Source organism: Fundulus heteroclitus, chromosome 6 (genome assembly GCF_011125445.2).
Source record: "Fundulus heteroclitus isolate FHET01 chromosome 6, MU-UCD_Fhet_4.1, whole genome shotgun sequence".
NCBI lineage: Eukaryota > Metazoa > Chordata > Actinopteri > Cyprinodontiformes > Fundulidae > Fundulus > Fundulus heteroclitus.
Window position 1 is genome coordinate 22779853 of NC_046366.1, and position 21858 is coordinate 22801710.

General features: G+C 41.2%; 1 protein-coding gene across 1 annotated transcript in view; it reads right to left on the reverse strand.

Moving 5' to 3' along the window:
- Positions 1 to 21390, reverse strand: part of LOC105924834 (FYVE and coiled-coil domain-containing protein 1) — a 30835-nt gene extending 9445 nt beyond the window's left edge. The window contains exons 1-14 of the mRNA XM_036138352.1: positions 21307 to 21390; positions 20682 to 20773; positions 19514 to 19620; positions 16866 to 16991; positions 13539 to 13645; positions 11604 to 11747; positions 8541 to 8637; positions 6030 to 8417; positions 4889 to 4981; positions 4214 to 4332; positions 3852 to 4019; positions 3508 to 3648; positions 1050 to 1258; positions 766 to 901 (exon numbers count right to left, since the gene is read on the reverse strand). Of these exons, the coding sequence (XP_035994245.1) occupies positions 766 to 901; positions 1050 to 1258; positions 3508 to 3648; positions 3852 to 4019; positions 4214 to 4332; positions 4889 to 4981; positions 6030 to 8417; positions 8541 to 8637; positions 11604 to 11747; positions 13539 to 13645; positions 16866 to 16991; positions 19514 to 19620; positions 20682 to 20742 (3896 nt within the window). The 5' untranslated portion in view covers positions 20743 to 20773; positions 21307 to 21390. The remainder of the gene's footprint in view (positions 1 to 765; positions 902 to 1049; positions 1259 to 3507; positions 3649 to 3851; positions 4020 to 4213; positions 4333 to 4888; positions 4982 to 6029; positions 8418 to 8540; positions 8638 to 11603; positions 11748 to 13538; positions 13646 to 16865; positions 16992 to 19513; positions 19621 to 20681; positions 20774 to 21306) is intronic.
- Between the last annotated feature and the right edge of the window lie 468 nt (positions 21391 to 21858).

A 21858-nucleotide genomic window follows, 5' to 3' on the forward strand; every position in this document is an offset into this window, starting at 1 on the left:
AAATTTTCTTTGATTTGCCTTTGTTATGTGAATAAAAATACATTGCTATGCATCTTTCCTGGTTAAATAAACCATAATATATGTGCACATCCATGGTGGAAACGCTGCTGTTCTAACAAGGTCTATGCAGCATTTAGCTTTCACAGCGGTATAAAAAAAAAATTAGTACATCGACTAATGGATCTAGAAACATGGGTCGCCAAGATCAGCGGTGCAGCCAATGCAACATCAGTGCAGCCATCTTACACTGTCTTGAGATAAAGGTGCGCGAAGTGGACAAACACAGCGTTACAGACGCTCCAACAGAGAATGCTTAAAATATCTGATCCGCTTAAAGTTTTTTTTACTTTTATCTGTCAGTGCACATAATGTTAAAGTTGTATTTGAGTGTCCTTTATGACACAGTTTAATCTGCATTTTTAATATGATAGCTACCGATAAACATTTTTTAATTATTTTGTTTAAAATTGCCTTTTCAATTCAATAAAATGTTATTCATATAGCGCCAATTCACAACACACGTAATCTCAAGGCACTTTACAAAGTCAAATTCAATCAAATCATACACATTGGTCAAATTGTTTCCTATCTAAGGAAACCCAGCTGATTGCACTTTCTACTCTGAATATATTTAAATACTTAGTCAAGTAGGTCATAGAGGTCCCAGGTACTATAAAAATGTTGGTTGGTTGGAATAAATACGCACTAATATTCATAATTCCTGTTGTCTGTGTCGTCATCATGTGTAACAAGTAAGATAATTACAGTTGTGCTGCCCCCTGCTGGTCGTGTCCAGGAGAGCAGGCAGTGGTAAAAGAGTCACAGTCATTGACACCGCTGACTTCCTCATCAGTGATAATGTCAAAAACACCGTCATCTGGCTTTTCACCTTCCTCTCCTCCTAAAAAAAAAAAAAAAAAAACAACAACAAAAAAACAAAAACAGGTTTGTCATTGCACTTTTTCTACTTTTCTCTCCATGCACTGCGCACATCAACTAATCATAAATCCACAGCAACAACCTCCGACAGCGGGAACGTGCGACATCACCTGCAACGCCGGCCAGAGACCTGCCGGTCTGCAGCAAGCGGCTGAACGGAGAGCCCGGTGCGCTGTGAGAGGCCTCCACCTGTGGGTGGCGCTCGACCACCGCGCTGTGCTGGTTGTAACAGTCGGTGCAGCAGCGCTCTCTGTTGCCGCCGTGCTGGGTGCTCACCGCGTTGCTGCAGCAGTAGTAGCAGAAGGGACGCCCACACAGTCTGGAAATACAAATATTAGGATGGTTCGATGCAGCATGAGTAGCAGCTGTGGCTGGTTTAACCTGCAGTGCTGTGTGAAACACGCCGACATGGCTGCATTTTATGACACCGGGTTGTTATAAAATGGGTGGTTATGCTCTGATTTGGCATGAATAGTCCCCACAGCTTAAAAATCCAAACACAAAACAAGAGCAGTTTTTACTTCAACCACACAGATCAAGAGCAAGACATGCGTTTATAAAATGAGCCATTTCTGTTTTCCTGAGAAAAACAGACAACCCATGTTGTGTTACAGCGTCCTCGATGAACAGACTGATGTTTCAAATGAATCAGTGAACCTGCTGTAGTGGAACATTTAGTCTTGAGCTTATGTTTAGGATATAGGGGGTCAGTAATAGCGCTAAAGACCCCTTTAATGGAGCGAATCGGCGTGTTATACTACAAGAGACGGATTAAGGTCACGAGAGAAGTGAAATACAGAAATAAGACACCAGAGGATTTCTGCAAAGCTTGTTTGTTTTGTGTTTACCTCATCGTATGTTACTGCGGCGGGAAGTGAAAATTGGATCTCTGGAACAGGTTTTTACTCTTGGTATTTTGGTGAATAATTCATCTCACTTATCACTTGAGTAACACGGTACCTTGCTAATGTTTTCACAACCCTGGAACCTTTTCATTTTCTCATGTGATAACAATAAGCATCAAGGGATTTTGCTGGAACTTTATCCAGTAAAAAAAAAAAAAAAAAAAAGAGGGCCCAGACTTGGGAAATAATGACGGTTTTCATTTTTACAAAGGAAATCTTGAAAAGTGTCGTATGCATTTTAACTCAGCCCCCCAAGTCAATACTCTGTTGATCCTTTGACTACAATTGCAGCTGCAATTCTGCAGCTCAAGCTCAGTCAGATTGCACAGGGAGCATATGACCAACAATTTTGTCTTAACAGAGTTTAGGTCGGAAATTTAACTGAGTCATTCCAAAACCTGTTCGAATTACATCGGTATGATTTGATGTAGGGATTCCTCATGGGTTTCCTTGTCCCTGATGGAGAGAAACATCCCCACAGCAATAAGCTACCACCACCATGTCGTGGAGTGCATGACTAACAGTTGTCCTGAACAGAAGTAAGCCGTGTATTTCTGCTGATCGACCAGCGTTATCATGCAAGTTTTGGCCAATGAGATTAACGCCTTTCTTTCCTCGCCTGTAGGTGAAGGTTGAATGCTACCTCTTGGAAGGTGTGCAGTTGTGCTACACTCTTTTGGATAATGCATTGAACAGTGCTCTGTGAGATGCTATAAAGGCTGCAACATACTCCATGAGAAACGAGACATTTGCTCCAGGATCTCGTTCTTTCGGTCCCGACCCAAAGCTCGTGACCATAGATGAGGGTAGGAACGTAGATCGACCGGTAAATCGAGAGCTTCGCCTTTTGGCTCAGCTCTCTCTTCACCACAACGGATCGGTACAGCGCCCGCTTCACAGCAGACGCTGCACCAATCCGCCTGTCGATCTCCCGCTCCATCTTCCCCTCATTCATGAACAAGACCCCAAGATACTTGAACTCCTCCACTAGGGGCAGCACATCCTCCTCAACCTGGAGGAGGCACTCTACCCTTTTCTGGCTCAAGACCATGGACTTAGATTTGGAGGCACTGATTTTCATCCCGGCCGCTTCACACTGGGTTGCGAACCGCTCCAGTGAGAGCTGTAGATCACGCCCTGATGAAGCCAATAGGACCACGTCATCCGCGAATAGCAGAGACGCAATCCTAAGGCCACCAAAACGGATCCCCTCAACACCTTGGCTGCGCCTAGAAATTCTGTCCATAAAAGTTATGAACAGAATCGGTGACAAAGGGCAACCTTGGCAGAGTCCAACTCTCACTGGAAACGAGTCCGACTTACTGCCGGCAATGCAGACCAGACTCTGACACCGGTCGTACAGAGACCTGACAGCCCTTATTAAAGGGCCCGGTACTCCATACTCCCGGAGTACCCCCCACAGGATCCCTCGGGGGACACGGTCGAATGCCTTCTCCAGATCCACAAAGCACATGTAGACTGGTTGGGCAAACTCCCATGCCCCCTCCAGAATCCTGCTGAGGGTATAGAGCTGGTCCAGTGTTCCACGGCCAGGACGAAAACCACACTGCTCTTCCTGAATCCCAGATTCGACTATCCGACGGACCCTCCTTTCCAGAACCCCGGAATATGAAAACTGAAATTTCCTTGAGTATCATCTCACCTGCAGTTGTATTTGCGCAGCCACCAGCTGAACTGAGTGTGACAACCCAAACAGTAGTTGACGTCCCTCTCCGTCTCCTCATCACGGAGCTTCTGCTCAAACTCCAGGGCGTCCGACTTCTGCCAAAGAGCGTCTTTTTCCCTGCAAAAACATAACCGTCTTTATTTATAACCTTCCTTATAGTCACTTAAACATAGGAGTTTTCTAGTCGACACGTAAGTCACATGACCACAATTAAAACCAAAACGACAGAACGAAATGAAGAAATGAATGATAAATGATAAATGAAGAAAATGTCACTGAACAGACTAGACAAAGATTAGAGACGTAAATGATTTGTATACCTGATGAGCTCCACGAGTCTTTCCTCCAAATTGATTTTGGTGCGATAAAGATCATCGAGTTCGGCGGCTGTCTTTAAATCAAAGCTCTGTTTGTCCTGCTTGACCCGCCGTAGATTTTCAGCCATCTCCTGACAGGCTCGCTGGGCAGCAGCCAGGGCCTCCTCAGACCTGCAACCAGCACGCATGCAGACCGAGTAACGGGCTCAGACAGTTTTCACCTCGACGTAATGTTTAGTCTCCGAGAAGACAAACAAAAATCTCACAAAGCTCCAAATAAGGACTCTACGAAATTAGAAATGTTTAATTAAAAGAGCTTTGATGTGGCTTACTTAGAATGTGTGATGGGGAATATTGTAGCTCACCTTGATAAATTCTCTTTCAGATGGATTATCTCAGCTTCTTCCCGCTGGATGAGATTTTCCAACTCGGCCATCTGGATGTTTTTCTCCCCAATCTGTTGGCAATGTGTCTGACTCTCCGCCTGCATTCAGAACAGCAAAGCGAGGCATAAATTCTGTGTTTTATTAGTTATGCTTGTGACCATGACATCAAGATTACTCCCACTGCCAATTTACACAAAGCAACTGGAATCTGTGTTTTCATTTATACATATCAGGTGTTACACTAAGACTCCAAGCCGCACCGCATGTCATCTTCTTACAGTATTATCTGCTGAAGTGTTTGTGGCGCTAAACAACAAGTAAATTTAAATCCATAATGAAAACTTTACTTTTATATGGTAGTGTCCCCCGTTTTCTTCAAGGTTTGAATCATTTAGAAATTTGATCTTGCTTTTGTGGCATCACAAAAAATTTGTTTTACTTGAAAAAATCTACAATATAAAATATGTTTTGAGGTATTTCACATGCTATTTGTTTGCTATATAATTTCTTTGTACTTTTGCTTCATAGTCTCGGTGTCATCACTATGTATCTATAATGTAGGAAATAATGGAAATTAGTGACAAATATGTGTCCGAACTTTTGGCTGGTGGTGTAAATCGCCTTGAAAAGTCAACTTTTCAAGCACCAACTGACCTCAAGCTGCTTGAGTTTGTTCTCCAGACCGACTCCTTTCTCCTGCTCAGCAACCAGCTGTAACTTCACATCCTCCAACTCCTGATTCACCCTCTGGAGGAGAATAAAAATCACAAATTATTGTGTTTAAAATTATAGGGTGCTAATATCTTCCTAAGACCGTTGAAAATATAACCAACAAGGAATAATTTTAATTCAGCAAAGTAGCATAGAAAAAAAAAAGGTTCGCTTTTGTTGATTAACCTACACTAAGCAATAAGCTGAGAGGTGTGCAACAATCAACTATCGACTCTTAAAATTTGTGCATAAAAACTTTAATTGCAAACAGGCAACATTAAATTACTGAATGCGAGCCAAATAGGCCTGGATTATTCTCACCTCAAACTTTTTCCCCATTTTTCACATTGCAACCACAAGCTTTGGTGTAGTTTTTAAAATAAAGATAAATGGTTTCCAAAGTAAAACTTGAAAAGTGTGCCTGTATTGCCATTTTTATAACTACTTTTTTCTGCAATCACACCCTCATGCCTTCTGTGGTAGGTCTCTGGCAGAAACATTTCAGAAGGCGACTAGGGCCTTAAAGGAATCACTCTGTGATATTTATTTCCCATATATAAAATATGGGAAATAAATATGTCTCCTAACCAGAGGAGTCAGACAGGGTTATTAGATGTTGCAAAATACATTGAAGATATGAAACTTTCCAGCAACCCTTAACTGTTTCTAGAATCACTCTTTTAAATGCTTGCTTCTTGCTCATCAGGTGTTTTCACGTCATTATCCGCAGAGATCCATCGACACGCTACTCACCACCAGTGCTGATTGTTGGCCTTCAAAATAGTATCTTGGCCAATTAAAGACATTTTAGCTTTGGGCTGAAACTTGGGTCTGATTGTGTTCTGTTTGTTGATGTTATGTCTTGCATAATTGGTAAATTATTAAGTTAAATATAATATTTTTATAGCAGTTTTCATGATAAAAATCACAAGGTGTTTCACAGCAAAAAGTCACAACCATAAAATATATCAGATAAAAATCAAAACAAAAACACAGCAAGGAATAAAAAAAAGCTAAATTGCAAATAAGCGCAGTCACACTGGAAACAACGCTTTTCAAACCACCTTCAGTCTTAGTGTCTCACCTGGAGCTGGTCCTCATGGCCCGTGAGTCGGGCCCGGAGCGCCTGAATCTCTTCTTGGCTCGTCTTCCGTCCGCTCTCTGCTTCCTGCTGGGCCTCGCTGAGCTCCCGCTGCTGTTTCTGCCCGAGCAGCAACAGATCCTCATCTTCACGGAGTTGGGAGCGGAGCTGCTGGTTCTCCTGACGCAGCTGCTCCGCGCAGGTGTTGAGCCTCTCCGCCTCCTGGGCCGCTGCCTCCTGCTGCTCCTGCAGCCTTGAAGACAGGCCCTCCCAGCGCAGGCGAGCCTCCTCGTTTTGAGCGGTCAGCATGCAGACGTGCACGCCGAGCTCTGCCGTCTCTGTGTTGGCCCTGTGCAGAGCCTCCTGCGAGTCGCTGTTCTCCACGCGCAAAGCTTCACAGCGCAGCTTCAGTCTGTCCAGCTCCTCCCTGGTGGCCGTCACCTCCGCCGCCAGGCCCACGCGAGCCTGCGCCTCGCCGTCCCGCTCCCGCAGGAGAGCCTCCTCGCGCTCTCGGGATCTCAGAATCTCGTCCACGTGTCTGCGGTTCAGCTCCTCCACTTGGGCCTTCAGCTGATCTGATAACACGCGGAGGTCCTCTCGCGAGGCCGCCGTCACCTCCTGCAGGGCCTGAGCCCTCGTCTTCTCCTCGTTTCCGGCCAGCAGCTGAGCCCTGAGCTCCACTACCTCTTCCCGGAGCCTGGTCACCTCCCTTTGGTTGAGCTCCAGCTGGGCTTCGGCGATGACGAGCCTGATCGGAGCCTCTTTGGCGTCCGGCGAGGAGGTTTGACGTTCGTCTTGAAGCTTCTGCGTTTTCTCATTGCATTCTGCAGCTCCTTTTTCGCGATGCACGGCGCCGCTCTCCAGCTCGTCTACCCGGGCCTGGAGGAGAGCACAGTTTACAGCCTGGGCTCTCAGGCTGGCCTCGGCTTCATGGAGCTTTTCAAGCAACTCCGCTTGGCCCCTTTGGGACCCCGTCAGGTTGTTTGCCAACATGTCCGCTCTCGTATTGAGAAGCTCCAGCTCCTGTTGGGCGGTGGCTAATCGCCTCTTCATTGAGGACTGGGTATCTAAAAGCTCGACATTTTCCTGCTGTGACTTTTTCACCTGAGCATCTAGCTCCTCGTTCTGGAGCAACATCTTTTGGAGAGTCTCTTCAAGTTGCAGGTTTTCATCTAAAAGCTTCTTCTCCCTGTCTTCCACGCTCACCGTAGCAGCTTCTACTCTCCTCTTTAACTGCTTCTCTGAGGCTCTTAAAGCAGCCAGCTGGTCCAGCAGGGCAACCCTGGTTTCCTTCAGCTCTGTAACACTTGCCTCATTCCTCTTTGCGGCTTGGAGAAGCTCTTTGTTCATTTCCATGAGATGATTGCACTGGTTTTTGTAGTCCTCGTGGTTTCCAGTCTCACAATAGACAGAATTCCCATCATCGCTTTGGAAGCTCAAAGACGCTCGCTCAGCGTTTAGCTTCTCCAGCTGTTCCTCCAAATGCTTGATCTTTTCCGACCGAGCCGTTAGGTCTTTCTCCCTGCTTCTTAGAGTTTTTCTTAGTTCCAACATCTGGCCCTCCAGTTCCTCGCAGCTCAGACCACATCTTTGCTCGACCTCCTCCTGCAACCTTCTCCTCAGCTCCTCCGCTTGGCGTTCCCTGCACTCCAGAGAGGCCTGCACGTCCTGCAGCTGGGCTCTCAGGTTTCCAGTCTCCTTCTCTTTCAACGTGAGCGCCCCCTGAATTCGACCCACCGCGCTCTGGAGTTCCTCTAGCCGTGCAAGAGCCTCCTCCCGTTCAGCGTGTGCTCTGACTTTGACTTCATCCAGCTTCGCCTCACTGTTCTTCAACTCTTCTTCCCTGAGTTTTAGATCCTGGGACAAATGTTCAGAGAGTCTGGCTCTGTCCTCTGCCTCTCTCTTTGCCTCTACCCTCTCCTCCTCTGCAGTCTTAAGTTTCTCTAACAGTTCCTGGATTTTCCAGGCCGAGTCACAGTAGCTGGCTGTTTGTTGACCCTTTTCGTTAAGAGCCTCGTCCAACTTAGCCAAAAGCTCCATATTTTTGCTTTCAGCAGCTTTGAGTCTCTCTTGTAAACCCTTCTGACTCTGGTACAGATTCACTCTGTCCTCATCACCAGTTTCTGAGGTACGCCGGGCAAGGACAGGTGCCGAAATGCTTGATGTTTGAGCCGATATCTGACCTTGAAGATCTCTGACGACACCTTTCAGCTCAGCGGCCTCTTCGCTCAACTCCTGGACATGTACCAGGAGCTGCTGCTGCCTGAGCTCGGACTGATCGAGTTCGACGCGCAGGTTCTCCGCAATGCAGCAGGATGGGTGTTCTCCAAAATCTCCGAGTTCTCCAAGCAGACTGGGACTCAGGTCTGGGACTTGAAGGCACTCGTGCACCTACTCAAGGCATTGAAATTGAGAAGAAAAAACCTCTTGTTAATCATTGTTAAAAAAACGTTTCCTGTTTAACCAGATATTCGATTCAAGTTTGTTTATTAATGGCCGACAGCAGTGGATTACCTGCGAGTGTGAGTTGCTGCCGACCAGGCTGTTGATGCTGGAACAGCGGCTTGGAGGCTTCCACAAGAGACTATGTGAAGCAGCTCCTAAGGTTCTCCTTCATATGTGGAGAGGAAAACAAACAAACTGAGGGTTGCATTTATAAGATAACATAAATGTACAACTAAATTTGTTCTATGTCTTCTAGCTAAAAAAACCTTATATACACACAGTTCAAATACAATATTCCTAACCAAAATAATTTTAAAAGTAACCAAAAACATGTAGAGCGTTTAAGCACCAAAGATAGGTCATTTGTAAATGTGTCCATTCATTTCAAGGTTCTGGGAGGTTTCAGAGAAAAAAAACATTCAAGAACCGATAATGGAAATGACCCTACTGGTTCTTATTTTGGCACGTAGACCATTGAGCCAAATGTATTGACTCAGCCATCCTTCAGGTGTTTCAACCACCTCCATGACCGACATCTAGGCATGTAAAGTACTTCTACAAGCATTTGTGAAAGAATGGATTCCTCTTGGCAATCCAGCATTGTACTGTGACAGGATGCCACCTCTGCAACTAGCCCAGCTGTGAAACATCATCTCATCTAAATATGCCACGGTCATCTCTTAGTGATACTCCAACAAAGGAGAAAAGATTGAGGCTAACAGAAATTCGACCATTAAGAGGAGGGCCACAAAAAGTCTCAAAGCGGGGTAAGGTGATGCTCAGATGCATAGTGTGCAGAGGTGTCCAACTTTCTGCACGGTCGATAGTTACACACCTCAAAACTTTATGTGGCCTCCACATTAGCTCAAGAACAGATATAATTTCAGAAGATGGGTTCCCATTGCGGGAACAGTTGCCTGTGAACCAAGTGCAATGAGAATCTATGGATGCAGTGGTCTAATGAATGTCACCTCTGGACTCTAAAGCAGAGGAAGACGCTTTGTTTGCAATGACGACATTATGTCCATCCAATGAACTAGTCTGGTTTTGGCAGGTGCCAGGAGAACACCACTGGGGTTCTGGATTGTGACTAGAGCACAACTGGGTACAGCGAGGGTTATGGTGTGGGGCTGTTTTTTCTGGAGTTAGGTTTTATTCTTTAATTCCAGTAAACGAAACTCTGAATGCTTCAGCACACCAAGAGATTTCAGAAAATGTGATTCTCCAAACTTTGTGGGAAAAGTTGGGGATGGCCACTTCCTGTTCTGCTCCGCAATCATGTAAAGCACTTTCCGTTGTGTTTGTACTGAAACGTGCTATACAAATAAACTTGCCTTGCCTTACAAGGCTTCACAGTCCGTAAAGTTGAATCTGTTACAGCTGCAAAGGGTGGGCTGGGACTGTATTAAGTCAAGGTATTGAGAATGGATTTGCTCAAGCACATAGTATTTGTTGGAAGGCCTGCAAACAAATACTTCAGGCAATATAATGTATGTAAGTTTACATACACTCTGTTTGATGTGTCTACATGTGAATAAATGATGTAAATTTCATTTAAATGAAGAACTTGGGTTGCTTCAGATCCACCCCATTAGGTAAAAGGTTATTGGGAATTGTGATGAAGGGTGTAAAATTCAGTTTTCTGAATTTTACACCCTTTTCTGACCCAGGACAGGGTACGGTACTTTTGCAGAGAAGTCACAGTTTTGTTTGACACATTTAAGGATCAATTAACTGCCTGGGGATAAAAGTTTAATGCTCTATGAGTGCCCCAAGTAAATGAATCTTCATCAGTGGAGACAGAGCGTATGCATAGTGTATCTTCAAATTAAGTTGTGATATTATTCGTTCATTGCTGCGACATTTAAGTAGCATAGATTTTAATTTTGTAGCGGTGGTAGATATGTGCAGTAAAAATGGCATCTCATCTGCTGAATCTTTCAGAATTTCAAAGCCTAGCTTAGCTGGAAACTGATCAGTGTAAAGCTACAGATAAGTAACATCCGATGAATAGAAAGGTGATATTGGAACATGGTAGTTTTTCCTCCATCCCAATGAAAGTGAAATGCAGATACAACACAGTGTGACAGACGTAGGTAACACTAACTCACCACACTGATTCAGTTTCTTTCTTAAGAAATGGACTGAAAGTTGGTCAGTGAACTGTTTTTTTCCTGAGTAAACATGTGGGTGAAAGCAAACCAGATGAGAAAATATCCTTATTTGGTGCTTTAATTGTGAAATTTCGATTCAACCACAACTAATACCACTGCTCATGTTTACCATCAGAAGCAAGGTGTGTGCAACCTGTATACAAGTTCAGTCTGCTCTAAAGAAACAACAAGCAGAACCGAGAAGTTGTTGTGAACCATTTACGAAAATCTTAAAGCAGAAATCGTTCTGCAAACTGCAGAGGAAATTCAGGTCTAATGTAATTCTACAGAATAACCATCTGAGGAAAATATATGCAAAGAAAACTTCTGCTAATTAAACCTTCTATTACATCATACTGGTGCATCCATCTTCAAGGCTTTAGCTTTGTTGACCTAAATTACATTTTAAATATATACTAAGTAACATTTTACTTTAATATATCTTCTTTGAAATCCCTATGATGGTAATCTAAGTGATTATGAGACGATTGAGGGGGTCTGTCCCCCTAGTGTCACATTTGCAACTTTCCAACTTGTCTGTTCAACACAAAACAGCGGACAGGGATTTTACCAAGCGAGTCACGGCGCTGCATTTAATGGAGAAAGCCGAACAAGGGCGCCGGCATCCCTGCTATGGAGCTCAGACAGAAGTACCGGGAAACAGCGCGACAGAGCAGACCCCCCCAACACAAACCTCACAAGGCAACAGAAGACATGCGGACATGCCAGGCGATTGTAAAATAGTGTTATACAGTAAAATATTTGGTCCAATTAAGTGATATGCAATTTCCCAATACTTCCAGGTCTTGCACAGTTAACTCCAATGATCTTTTTTTAAACAGCCTAAGCTGGCAATGTAGAAGTATTCACAGAAGCAACATCGGCAAACAGTTAATTTTTTCTGTCATGAAGCTTTTGCAAGTTTCAAGCATTAAAAGCTTCACCACACAAATGTAATGTGCGTAAATGTAAGGGTTACCTCGCAAATGAGGGCCAGTCTGCATCGAGGTCGTAACCTCTGGGCGCCACGTCGAACTGGATCTGGTTCAGCTCATAAAGGTCGTTGATTATTTCTGCGGTGATGTAGGACTTGAGGAAGGGACTCCGGGCATAATACCAGTCACTGCATCACCAGGACACGGATAAAGATTAAATAAAGTAATATGTGGGATGCACACAATTCTGTCCATGTAATAAAACAATTTTATTTTTCTTTGTAATTTGTTTTTATGCTATTCAGGAAGGAAAATGTAAACGAAATAGAAAGCAAAGTGAGGGGCCACTAGAACAAAGGTGAATAGAGTATGCAAAGGAGAGAAAAAGGAACAAATATTCCCTATAGTCCTCATTCACATCATGGCGGCATCTCAAAAAAAGAGACTGTAGCTGGATAATGAACAGATTTTGGTGTAGCAGTGGTCAGCGCTTGACTTACACTGGAAAAATGCTTTCTTTACACACATGGTTCTCCAACTGTTGTAAAAGTTACACCAGTGGCACTCGTGGTTTCTTTAGTGGTATCCTGAGGATGTTATGGTATAAAGATAAATGCAAATGAAATAAATGTCATGTAAAGCTAACAGGCTCTTGTGGACTGTTCAAGCACACCGCTATGACCAAAAACCTTTCAAAGGAGAAGCGCAGTAGAGAACATTTGTAGTTTCACTGCATCATTATAAACAGGAACAAACCCTGATGGCTGCATGCTCTGTTTCATTGAGCCAAGCTCTGGCAGCACGGGTCAGATACCTCCAACTTTAGGAGGGCTGTGCTATTTATTATGTGAACCTGAAACTTGAACATTTTGACTTATAAGTAGAGCATCAATAAACTAAATCCTTCAACCAATCATACTGTGCCATGCTGTCTGTGACTGCAACCCCAGCTATGTACAAAGCTAACAACAGAGTGGGTAAAGCAGACACCATCAAATTCATGACTAACATGCAAGTCAAACAATTTTTTCTTTTACATTTTTAATAGAAGATAATTGATTGTGCCTTACTGACATTTTCATGTTTTTTTATGGGAAACGCACAAAACGTAGCTAAACCTCTGAAAACAGCAAATAATAAAAAAAAATCATTTGATTTGTTTGGACGGAAAAGATAAGCAGTAATTATTTTCTGTTATTCCTAATACCAACCTTTACTTTAAATTGTTACAAATAAAGGAAAGGAAAAGATTCGTAATTGTTGTTTTCTAGAAAATATAATGAATGCACACTTCTAAACAAAAAAAAGTAAACATATTAATTTTGTAATGTCTGCGATGGAGAGCTGCTCCAGTGAAGCCATGCTGCACCCTAAATGCAGAAAGGAGCGTTATTGTGTTCGTCAACCCATATGAACATGTTTTGATAATAGAGCAATCATGAAACATGTAAGTTGATGCTATGTGACAACAGCACTCATTTGCAGCCATTCACCATATGCTTAAATTGCATATGGTGAATGGCATTAAGGATTGTGAGGGGTAATTAAAGGACTACTCTATTCTGTTTAAGCAATTGATGCTGTTAAATCTGCTTCCATTTTCCCTACTCAAAGGACTCTAATAAACTCTCAATTACGGCATTCCTTTTACACAACAGGTATTTTTCAAATGAAAAGAAAACAGTGAGCATAAACCATGCCATAAAGTTGATTTAAATGCCATATTTACAACAAAACAGCTTCAAGATCAAGGAAAGGCAGGAACTGAAAGGGGTCTGCGGGGATCTGAGGTTGAGGTGGTGTTTCCACAAAAAACAGAAACAAAACATAAATCAGGAATGGAAAGTAACAGTTCCTGATAAGGAACGCAGAACATAGTACGCCCCTGCTAGACGAAGAGAAACAACATTAAAAAAAAAAAAGTATCTTCGGGACAAAGGCTACAGGACGATAAACAAATACATGAGCGCCTTTCTGACCTTGTGACTTTCTGATTGATGAAACACTGCTGCAGAGTGTCTGCCAGACGCTGGTGAACGAGAGAGTAGCGGATGAAGGCCCGTCCTTTCCCCAGCGACGTCTTTAACTGGGCAGATAAAAACATACACTTCTTAATGCACCCGTCAATACACACAATTTCAGTTTTATTTATATAACGGCAATTCAAAACACGCCATCTCAAGGCACTTTACGTCAAATTCAATTAAATCATCCAGATTTGACTGAATCTTGATGATCACCCAAGCACTAAAGAGGAGCAAATTACTGCCATATTGATATGCATAAGTATAAATACTTCTTAGTATTATACAATCATAAACTTCAACAAATTTCTCTTAGATTGTATTTAACAGACTAAAACAACCTAGTACTTAGTTGAAAATAAGAAAAAAATAAATGATCCATGGTTTTTAAACTGTTTTACTGGTAAATGAAGAAGTGTAGAAAACCTTTTTATTTAACCCGGTTTAATCTGATGCCGCTACATCAAATCCAGTGCAACCAATTGTCTTCACATAATTAAACAAAAAAAAAAAAAAAGAGTACATTTGATCAGTATAATCCAGCTGTTTTGTGATGGCCTCACAGGTTTATTGGAGAACATTAGAGAACAAACAGCATGATGAAAACTAGGGAACAGAGCAGACAGGTCAGGCAAAAGGCTGCAGAGAAGATTAAAACAGATCATGACCTATTCTTCCTTTAACCTTAGACGTGCCGCTGTAACTGCAACAAAAGGTGGTGCCAGGTATAGACTCAGGCGGTCTGAATTCAAATCAATACTTTTTAGATTTGTAACTGTAAACAAATAGAAAACCACGGATTCTTTGCTTCTAATTCACAGCTATGCAACATTTCGCAGTGGTGTATCACGTCAAATTCAAACGAAAACACTGATGGCTGTGGTTGTGATGTAGAAACATATTAAATTTAAGGCGTATGGAAACTGTTGCAAGGCACTACTTTTCTTTTCCTTTTTTTTTTTACATTTCTTAACATCTTACATCCTTATTGTTAATATGAATAAGGAGATTTTCTATCTATATGATGCATTTTTAGACAGAGGAAGAATATCCATCGGGGGCGACAGTGATGCAGGAGTTAGGGAGTTCATCCTGCAACTGGCGGGTTGTCGGTTCGATCCCCCGCTCCGACTGTCTCAGTCATTGCCAAATTGCCAGCTGCCGGTGGTCAGAGGGCCCGGTGGTGCCAATGTATGGCAGCCTTGCTTCTGTCAGTCTGCCTCAGGGCAGCTGTGGCTACTAACACAGCTCACCACCATCAGGGTGTGAATGACTGATTGTAGTGTAATGCGCTTTGGGGTCGTCAGACTAGTTAAAGTGCTATAGAAGTATCTATACCCGCCTATCCGCGAAGGGTCGTGGGCTGGGGGGCTCATTGGTCATCACCGGGCAACACAGAACAGACACTCAATCACACCAATTAACCAATTAACCTAACAGCCATGGTTTTGGACTATGGGCGGAACCCGGAGTACCCGGAGAGAATCTACACACGCACAGAGAGAACAGAAAACTTCATGCAGAAAGACGCCAGGCCCTCTCCCTGCAAGGCAACAGCGCTACCAATTGCGCCACCGTGTAGTCAATGCAGAGGAAGAATAACCAACAGAAAAATGAGTTGCCTGGATAAACACATTTTTTTTTTTTTTTTTTTGCATTTATAATGTATTCATTATGACTACAAAGAACAACATTGAGTCAGAAAGTTGAAGTTGTTCCTCCACGCTTTGATGAGGCTGCAACTGGGAACTGCTCGCTTTATTGTCTGAACTTAAACTGATCAAATGCAGAGTCGGTTCCCTTTTAGTTTGCTCACACATGCGTTTCTAACTATTTAGAACATAGACCTAAACATCAGATCTATGTTAAATCCTCGACTCTCTGAATCATTAGCAGATGGAAGGATTTAAGTAAGACGACAGATACTACAATCTAGCAGAAGGACACCAGCTGGAGTTCTTGGACTTGTTCAGAGTATGTGACCAAAAAGTGAAGCTGCAGTAAAGTAAATAAGAAAACTAAAAGCCTAAAAGGATTTATTAGCTATCACAGATCAAAGTATTTACCTTTACAGAAAACACACACACACACTCTGGCCCATACAGATTTCCTAAAACCCACATAAACATGTTTTGATAATAAATCGAGCATGAAACATCAAGCAAGTTTGTATTATGTGACAAGAGCTTATTTGCAGCTGAAACGACTGATTAAATTAAAACTAATTGTACACGGTAAATGGCATTAAATTAAGATTAAATGTAATGGTACAACCTTTAAGAGGATATGACTTGATGTTGCTCTGTGAGCTGAATATTGACTCAAACTGAATATTTTAAGTAGCATTTAGGAAAAAACAAGTAAAATATAGAAGGATTCAATTGGACTGGCAGTCCATTTGCAAGATGCTCACTTTTCTTTGAGCAACAGCAGCACCAGTTTCAACAATGAGAAATAAGCAAAAAGTATAAATCTGAAAAAACCCAGGAAAGCCTTTACATAATTATCCTAACAAAAAATATATATCAGGTAGATAAAGTTGGATCAGATTCATTTATAACACCTTTAATAAAGACAGGCGATAAGATACTAGAGCTATTTTACACTGAAAAATTAGACTGAACCTAAAGTGGAAAGTATTAACCAAAACATGCAAATTCAACAACTTGTCTTCAGCCAAAAGATCAAGTAAACAATAGTAAACGAGATTCTGTAGGTTGGTACTTCAACAGTAGCACAGCTATCTGAGAAACTAATGTCCCTCAGAGGCAGCCCTGCAGGAAAATGGCTAAGAATCAGCATTTTTAAGTTACAGCTTCCAATAATTAAACCAAAAAAATACTGCTCTTACAGAACAAATGCCAAACAACTAATCATTTTAATATTATAAGAGTGGAACGTATTATAACGACAACATGAAGCTCACCGCGGTGAATTCCAAGAACAAAAAAAGTGAGAAAGAAATAAGTAGCAGAAAGGTATGAGAGGTAAGGCAAGTGAATTAGCATCATCTTCTGCTCCTGACTAACAAAGGATTACCTGCATGGTCATACAGGCACTGTGTACCTGGACCAGCACATGTGACCCATGCCATGGCAGGACGGGGCACAGAGGCTGTGTGACTGTGTGTGTGTGTGTGTGTGTGTGTGTGTGTGCGTGTGTGTGTGTGTGTGTGTGTGTGTGTGTGTGTGTGTGTGTGTGTGTGTGTGTGTGTGTGTGTGTGTGTGTGTGTGTGTGTGTGTGTGTGCGTGCGTGTGTGTGTGTGTCGTTCCGGAGGATTACCTCAGGGATGGATTTAACAAAACGGATGCCATCGTTAGCTCCCTTGATCTTAATCAGGCAGTCGCAGAAGTAGTCCCAGTAGTCTTTTCTTTGCCCAAGAAAGGTTGTCTTCTCTTTCTGGTCAAACTGAGAGTCACACACACACCGACTTGTTAAAATACCCTCAATATAACACGGATTGTCAAACAGCTCATCCCTAAACACAATAGTTTAGCTGCCGCTTGATTTGGAAAAGTGCTAGAGGGCATTTTCTCTTTTTAAAATTTTGGTCAACTTATTTCAGATCCTTATCAAGATCTAGAACGCCAAATCTGGGCTCTATTATCCCACACCATAGATTCTTCAAAGCAAACATCTTTGGATTGTGATACCTTTTACTCTGTTTGTAGTTATTTAAAAAATAGCAGTTTTAGGGCTTTTTTTTTATTATATTTACCAGACCAAGGCAAACAACTTTTAGTTTCAAACTCTGATACAGAACGGAGCACAAAAGCTGTGAGATCTCATTTAGTCAACAACCAAAATGTTAATGGTTTAAATCTTAAAATTAAGGTAAGGTAAAGGATCTCATTTTAATATATAAATCAATGTAAAACTTAGGAGTAACGTGAGGAAAGTCAAACATTTCTCCAAACTCTTCATTTTTCCACACTTTATTAGACTATAAACACTTTTAGGACTGCATAGGAGCCAGGTATGCATAATAAAGTATGATTAGATTAAACCAAACAGTAGTTTGCCTAATATAGAGCAGGCTATTTATGATGATGATGAGAACAACCATTAGTAGTCTTTTATTAATAGTTCAGAAGTTTCATCTCTGCAAACTACAAAGCCCTAACTTTAAAAACAATCCCTCAGACAACAATGTTCCTCAGGATTTATAATTATTACAAGCAAATGCATAAGTTTTAGTAGCACGCTGGAAGCTGTCCCATCCATTACATCTGATGTTACAGTATTAAACAGTAGTAAGCATAGTTCAGGTTACTATTGGTGGCTCTTTGTAAATAAAGAATGTGAAAACATATTTATTCACAGCAGGTTGCAGGTACGATACTGTGCTGCCCAACTGTACATTCCCTCCCATTTTTAAAGTTGAGTCTTAGAACTCATCGCCAGAGTTCACAGGAAAAATCTAAGATTAAGATTTCATCTTATTATCTTTCACGAAAAATTGAAGCTTTGAACAAAAGACCAAAGACTCCCAATTTCAGTTTGAGTGAGTCCATTTTGAGATAAAAATACATCTGGGGTGAGATTTCTTTTGCTTGTTTTATCAGTGATAAAAAGAGAGAAAAAGGCTGTTTTCCACCATGTACAGGGCATTAAAATTAATCACATTTCTTGATCTTTTTCTGACTTTGTCACGTTACAACCGTGAACGTCCACGGAAGGAAAGGGTTGACAACTTTTTGTTTTACTGGGGTTTTTTTTCACACACACACAAAAAAACAAATGTTCTGCATTTCTATTCAGTCTCGCTGAGTAAATAGTTTGTAGAACAAAATTTGACTGAAATCAGAGATTATGGGTAGGTCCCGACCAGCTTTGCACATCTAGACTGAAATCCTAGCAAACTGGATAAAAAGTATGCTCTAAAATGTTGAAGTCTTGCCTCAGATTCTCGATAGGATGTAGGGCTGGACTTTGACTAGGCCATTCTTACACATGAATATGCTATAATCTAAAGCATTTAATTTAGTTTCTGGCAGGATGCTTAGTAGTACAATCCTGCTGGAAGGTGAAGCTCTACCCCAGTCTCTTGTGGTTTTCAGTCCTTTTCCTGATGATGAATAAAAGCATTGCTAAGCATGGTGCAACCACCATTGTTTTATGGTGAGGATGGTATTTTTTAGGATAATTTGAAAGTTTCCTTGCGAACCAAGCATTTCACATGTAGGGAAGTAAAATAGAAAATCTGTTTTGGTCAATAATTCACATTTTTATGCTCCATTAAAACATTTCCCATTGAAATACATTTACTTATGGTTGTAACATGAAGATGTTCAAGGGGTATGAACACTTTTACCAGTCACTGTACATAGTGCTGAAAAGAGGGAACTTAGATAACACTGGAAAAAAAAATTGGCTACATTCTCCAAAGAGTGAAAATATTGTGCTTAGCATTGAAAAGCCTTGATAGAACAGGCACAGCCATACATTATTCTATGCATTCGAGGCTGTAATCAGTTGAGCGAAACTTCATTTTCCTTTCAAACAAGCTAGAAATAAGACCAAAAAAGAGCCACGAGAAGTTCCTCTGTAATGGACTTCGTTGTGAGACGTCTTTGCATCACATCATGTTTGAACCCCAACCTGACATTTGCTTATTTGTAATACTGTAAACAGTTAATATTTCTGCCAATTAGCCTTTTAAAATTTATATCCATTTCAAGCTGCATCCTGACTTAAAATTTAGAGACATAAAATAATCACCACAGCTTCCCTGAAAAACTAAAACTGACAAGGCTGAAAAACATGTTAAAAGGTCTCTTTATAAGAAATAAAAGGTTGGGCTCTTTGGATTCAGGTGTCTCTGTATTTTGACAAACCTGTAAATGCACTTCTTTAAGACCACTCGGATCATTTCACAGATAACATTGCAACAAAGCACTTGCTGATTCTGTGTGGCAGAGATACCATACCTGCAAAAGGTATTCAAGCTTATAGAAGAACTTGCGCAGACTGGCACTGTCATCTGTTATGGGTTCAGCACACTCTCTGTGTTCTTTACTCAACTCTATAACAGCATCTGTGGTAAAAATATAAAAGCAGCATTTGCGCATACACACCAAATAGGTCCAGATTTCAAGATGACAATATTTCCTTTTATAGTTAAAAGAACTGTTAAATCTCTGAGGCGATCTTTGATTTTATTCTAAACGAACACAGAGACAAACAACACAGAAATGCACAGGGCAGGTCTTGCAGAAAGATAATGAGTTCCAGTTTTCTTTCTTTGAGCTCTGGCTTATTCCAAAGTACAATAACACATAAGAGAGAAACAGAAAAACGGGCTCATTATGTTCATTAATAAAAAAACAGCTGTTTTAAATCCAACAGAATAAATAATAAAGGAGAACACAATTAACTGGTACGTCTCTGATAAAAACCTTATTCTTAGGACATTAAGCAAGTCTGTTAGACAGGCTAATTGGTCAATATAAGGTTTTACTGGAAAAACCTGACAATCACATGGATATTGCCTTGGCAATTGCCATGGACTAAATCAGCTTTGGTAAATCAATAATTATATTCTGCCAAATGGAAACGGTGTAGCTCTTCTGTAGCAGCCTGTTAATGCATGAATGCTTCAGAAAACATGAAAAAAAAAAAAACAACACAAATATGAGGTGTTTAATCTGCTCTCAATCACCCTAATTGAAAGAAGAGCGGATGGAATATGTGTAATCTGACGGAGGGAAGATCAAGCCACAAAGGAGCCATGCAACAAGACTCAAACGTTCTACCTGTAATAAACACCACGTCTACAGATGTTCCCTGCTGTCTATGTCACTGGCTAGTCCTTGTTTTGTGGCAGAAGGGGAACCTACTCAACAGTGTTGCATTACATTATGACTGTGATTGGATAGGAACTGAATCTGATTCTGTATAGTTATATTTACATGATAGTATTATTTTAAAATGATCTGATTCTAAATATCTAGAAATGACTTTGATCTATTTGTTTAGTTAAGATCCTTGTGACCACATTGGCTGTCAATCGATGATATATATAAAGTGAACAGGCGGTCCTGTTGCTCTGCCTGATAGATGTGATGTACTTATTGCATGTGTGAATAGATTAATTACCGTGCAGATCTCTGATTATCCTCTGGAGCTGTTTATCTCCAACTGATGAGGAGGAGGCCATTGTGGGGGGATAAGGCTGGTCCAGACAGGGACTTCATGAGGAATTTAAAGAGAAAGAAAAACACATGTGTTTGCAGCTCACAGAGCAAATTGGCCTTGCACTTGCCCATTTGGAGAACAATACGAGGTCATCTCTGACAGTCAGTGTGTTTATTACAGACTAAACAACAATATTTGATGAAAATCCTCCACAGATTGGTGAGGATGGGGTGCTGTGGCTGAGCAAAGTTAGCAAAACCCTGCTGCTGTTGGGAGACAGAAAAACAAAATGACAGCTGACCGAACCACGCTGTTTATTAACGTCCTCATTAGATAACACTGACACAAAACTTACCCACAGTTAAAAATTTAAATGTCGCCTCATTTCAGTCCCTAACAGCTTTCAAACGCAACATAAACATCGACTTGTCAGAGCTGTGTGGGTCTGAGGGAGAGCATGCACCTGCTCATAGCTATCAACTTCCTGCTTCGATTTTATCTCCTTTTCCGTAACTTGTCTCATTGGTTTAACTATAAAAACCAAGAAACCAATCCCAATAAAATCAGAACGGTATAAAATACATACTTGATGAGTAAAACGGTCCGCAGTGTACAGTTTCTTGTTGATCCAGCCACAACTCAACTCGTTGCTGCTGGAGGCGGGATCAGGCGAGTGACAGACTGACTGACCAATCAGCAGAAAGCCTACCACTATGACGCAAACGTGGTCGCAAGAATGTATTACAGTAATTCCTTTATTTAACCAATGAAAATCTCTGCAGGGTGGCTAAAACTTTCGAAAAAGAAGATATAAAAATATAATTTGCCAAATTGTAAAAATAAATCAGTAAATCAGTAATTACTAGGAATAATTTCCCCGCTTTTCCATGTCTTTTTTTGCCCGTAGTCACTAAACAAACGAACAAAGAAAAAAAAACACACAAACAGATACATTATTATTATTATTATTATTATTATTATTATTATTATTATTATTATTATTATTATTATTATTATTATTATTGTTGTTGTTGTTGTTGTCAAAAACAAAATAAAGAAGGCAGTCGCAAACACAAATACATTATTATTATTATTATTATTATTATTATTATTATTATTATTATTATTATTATTATTA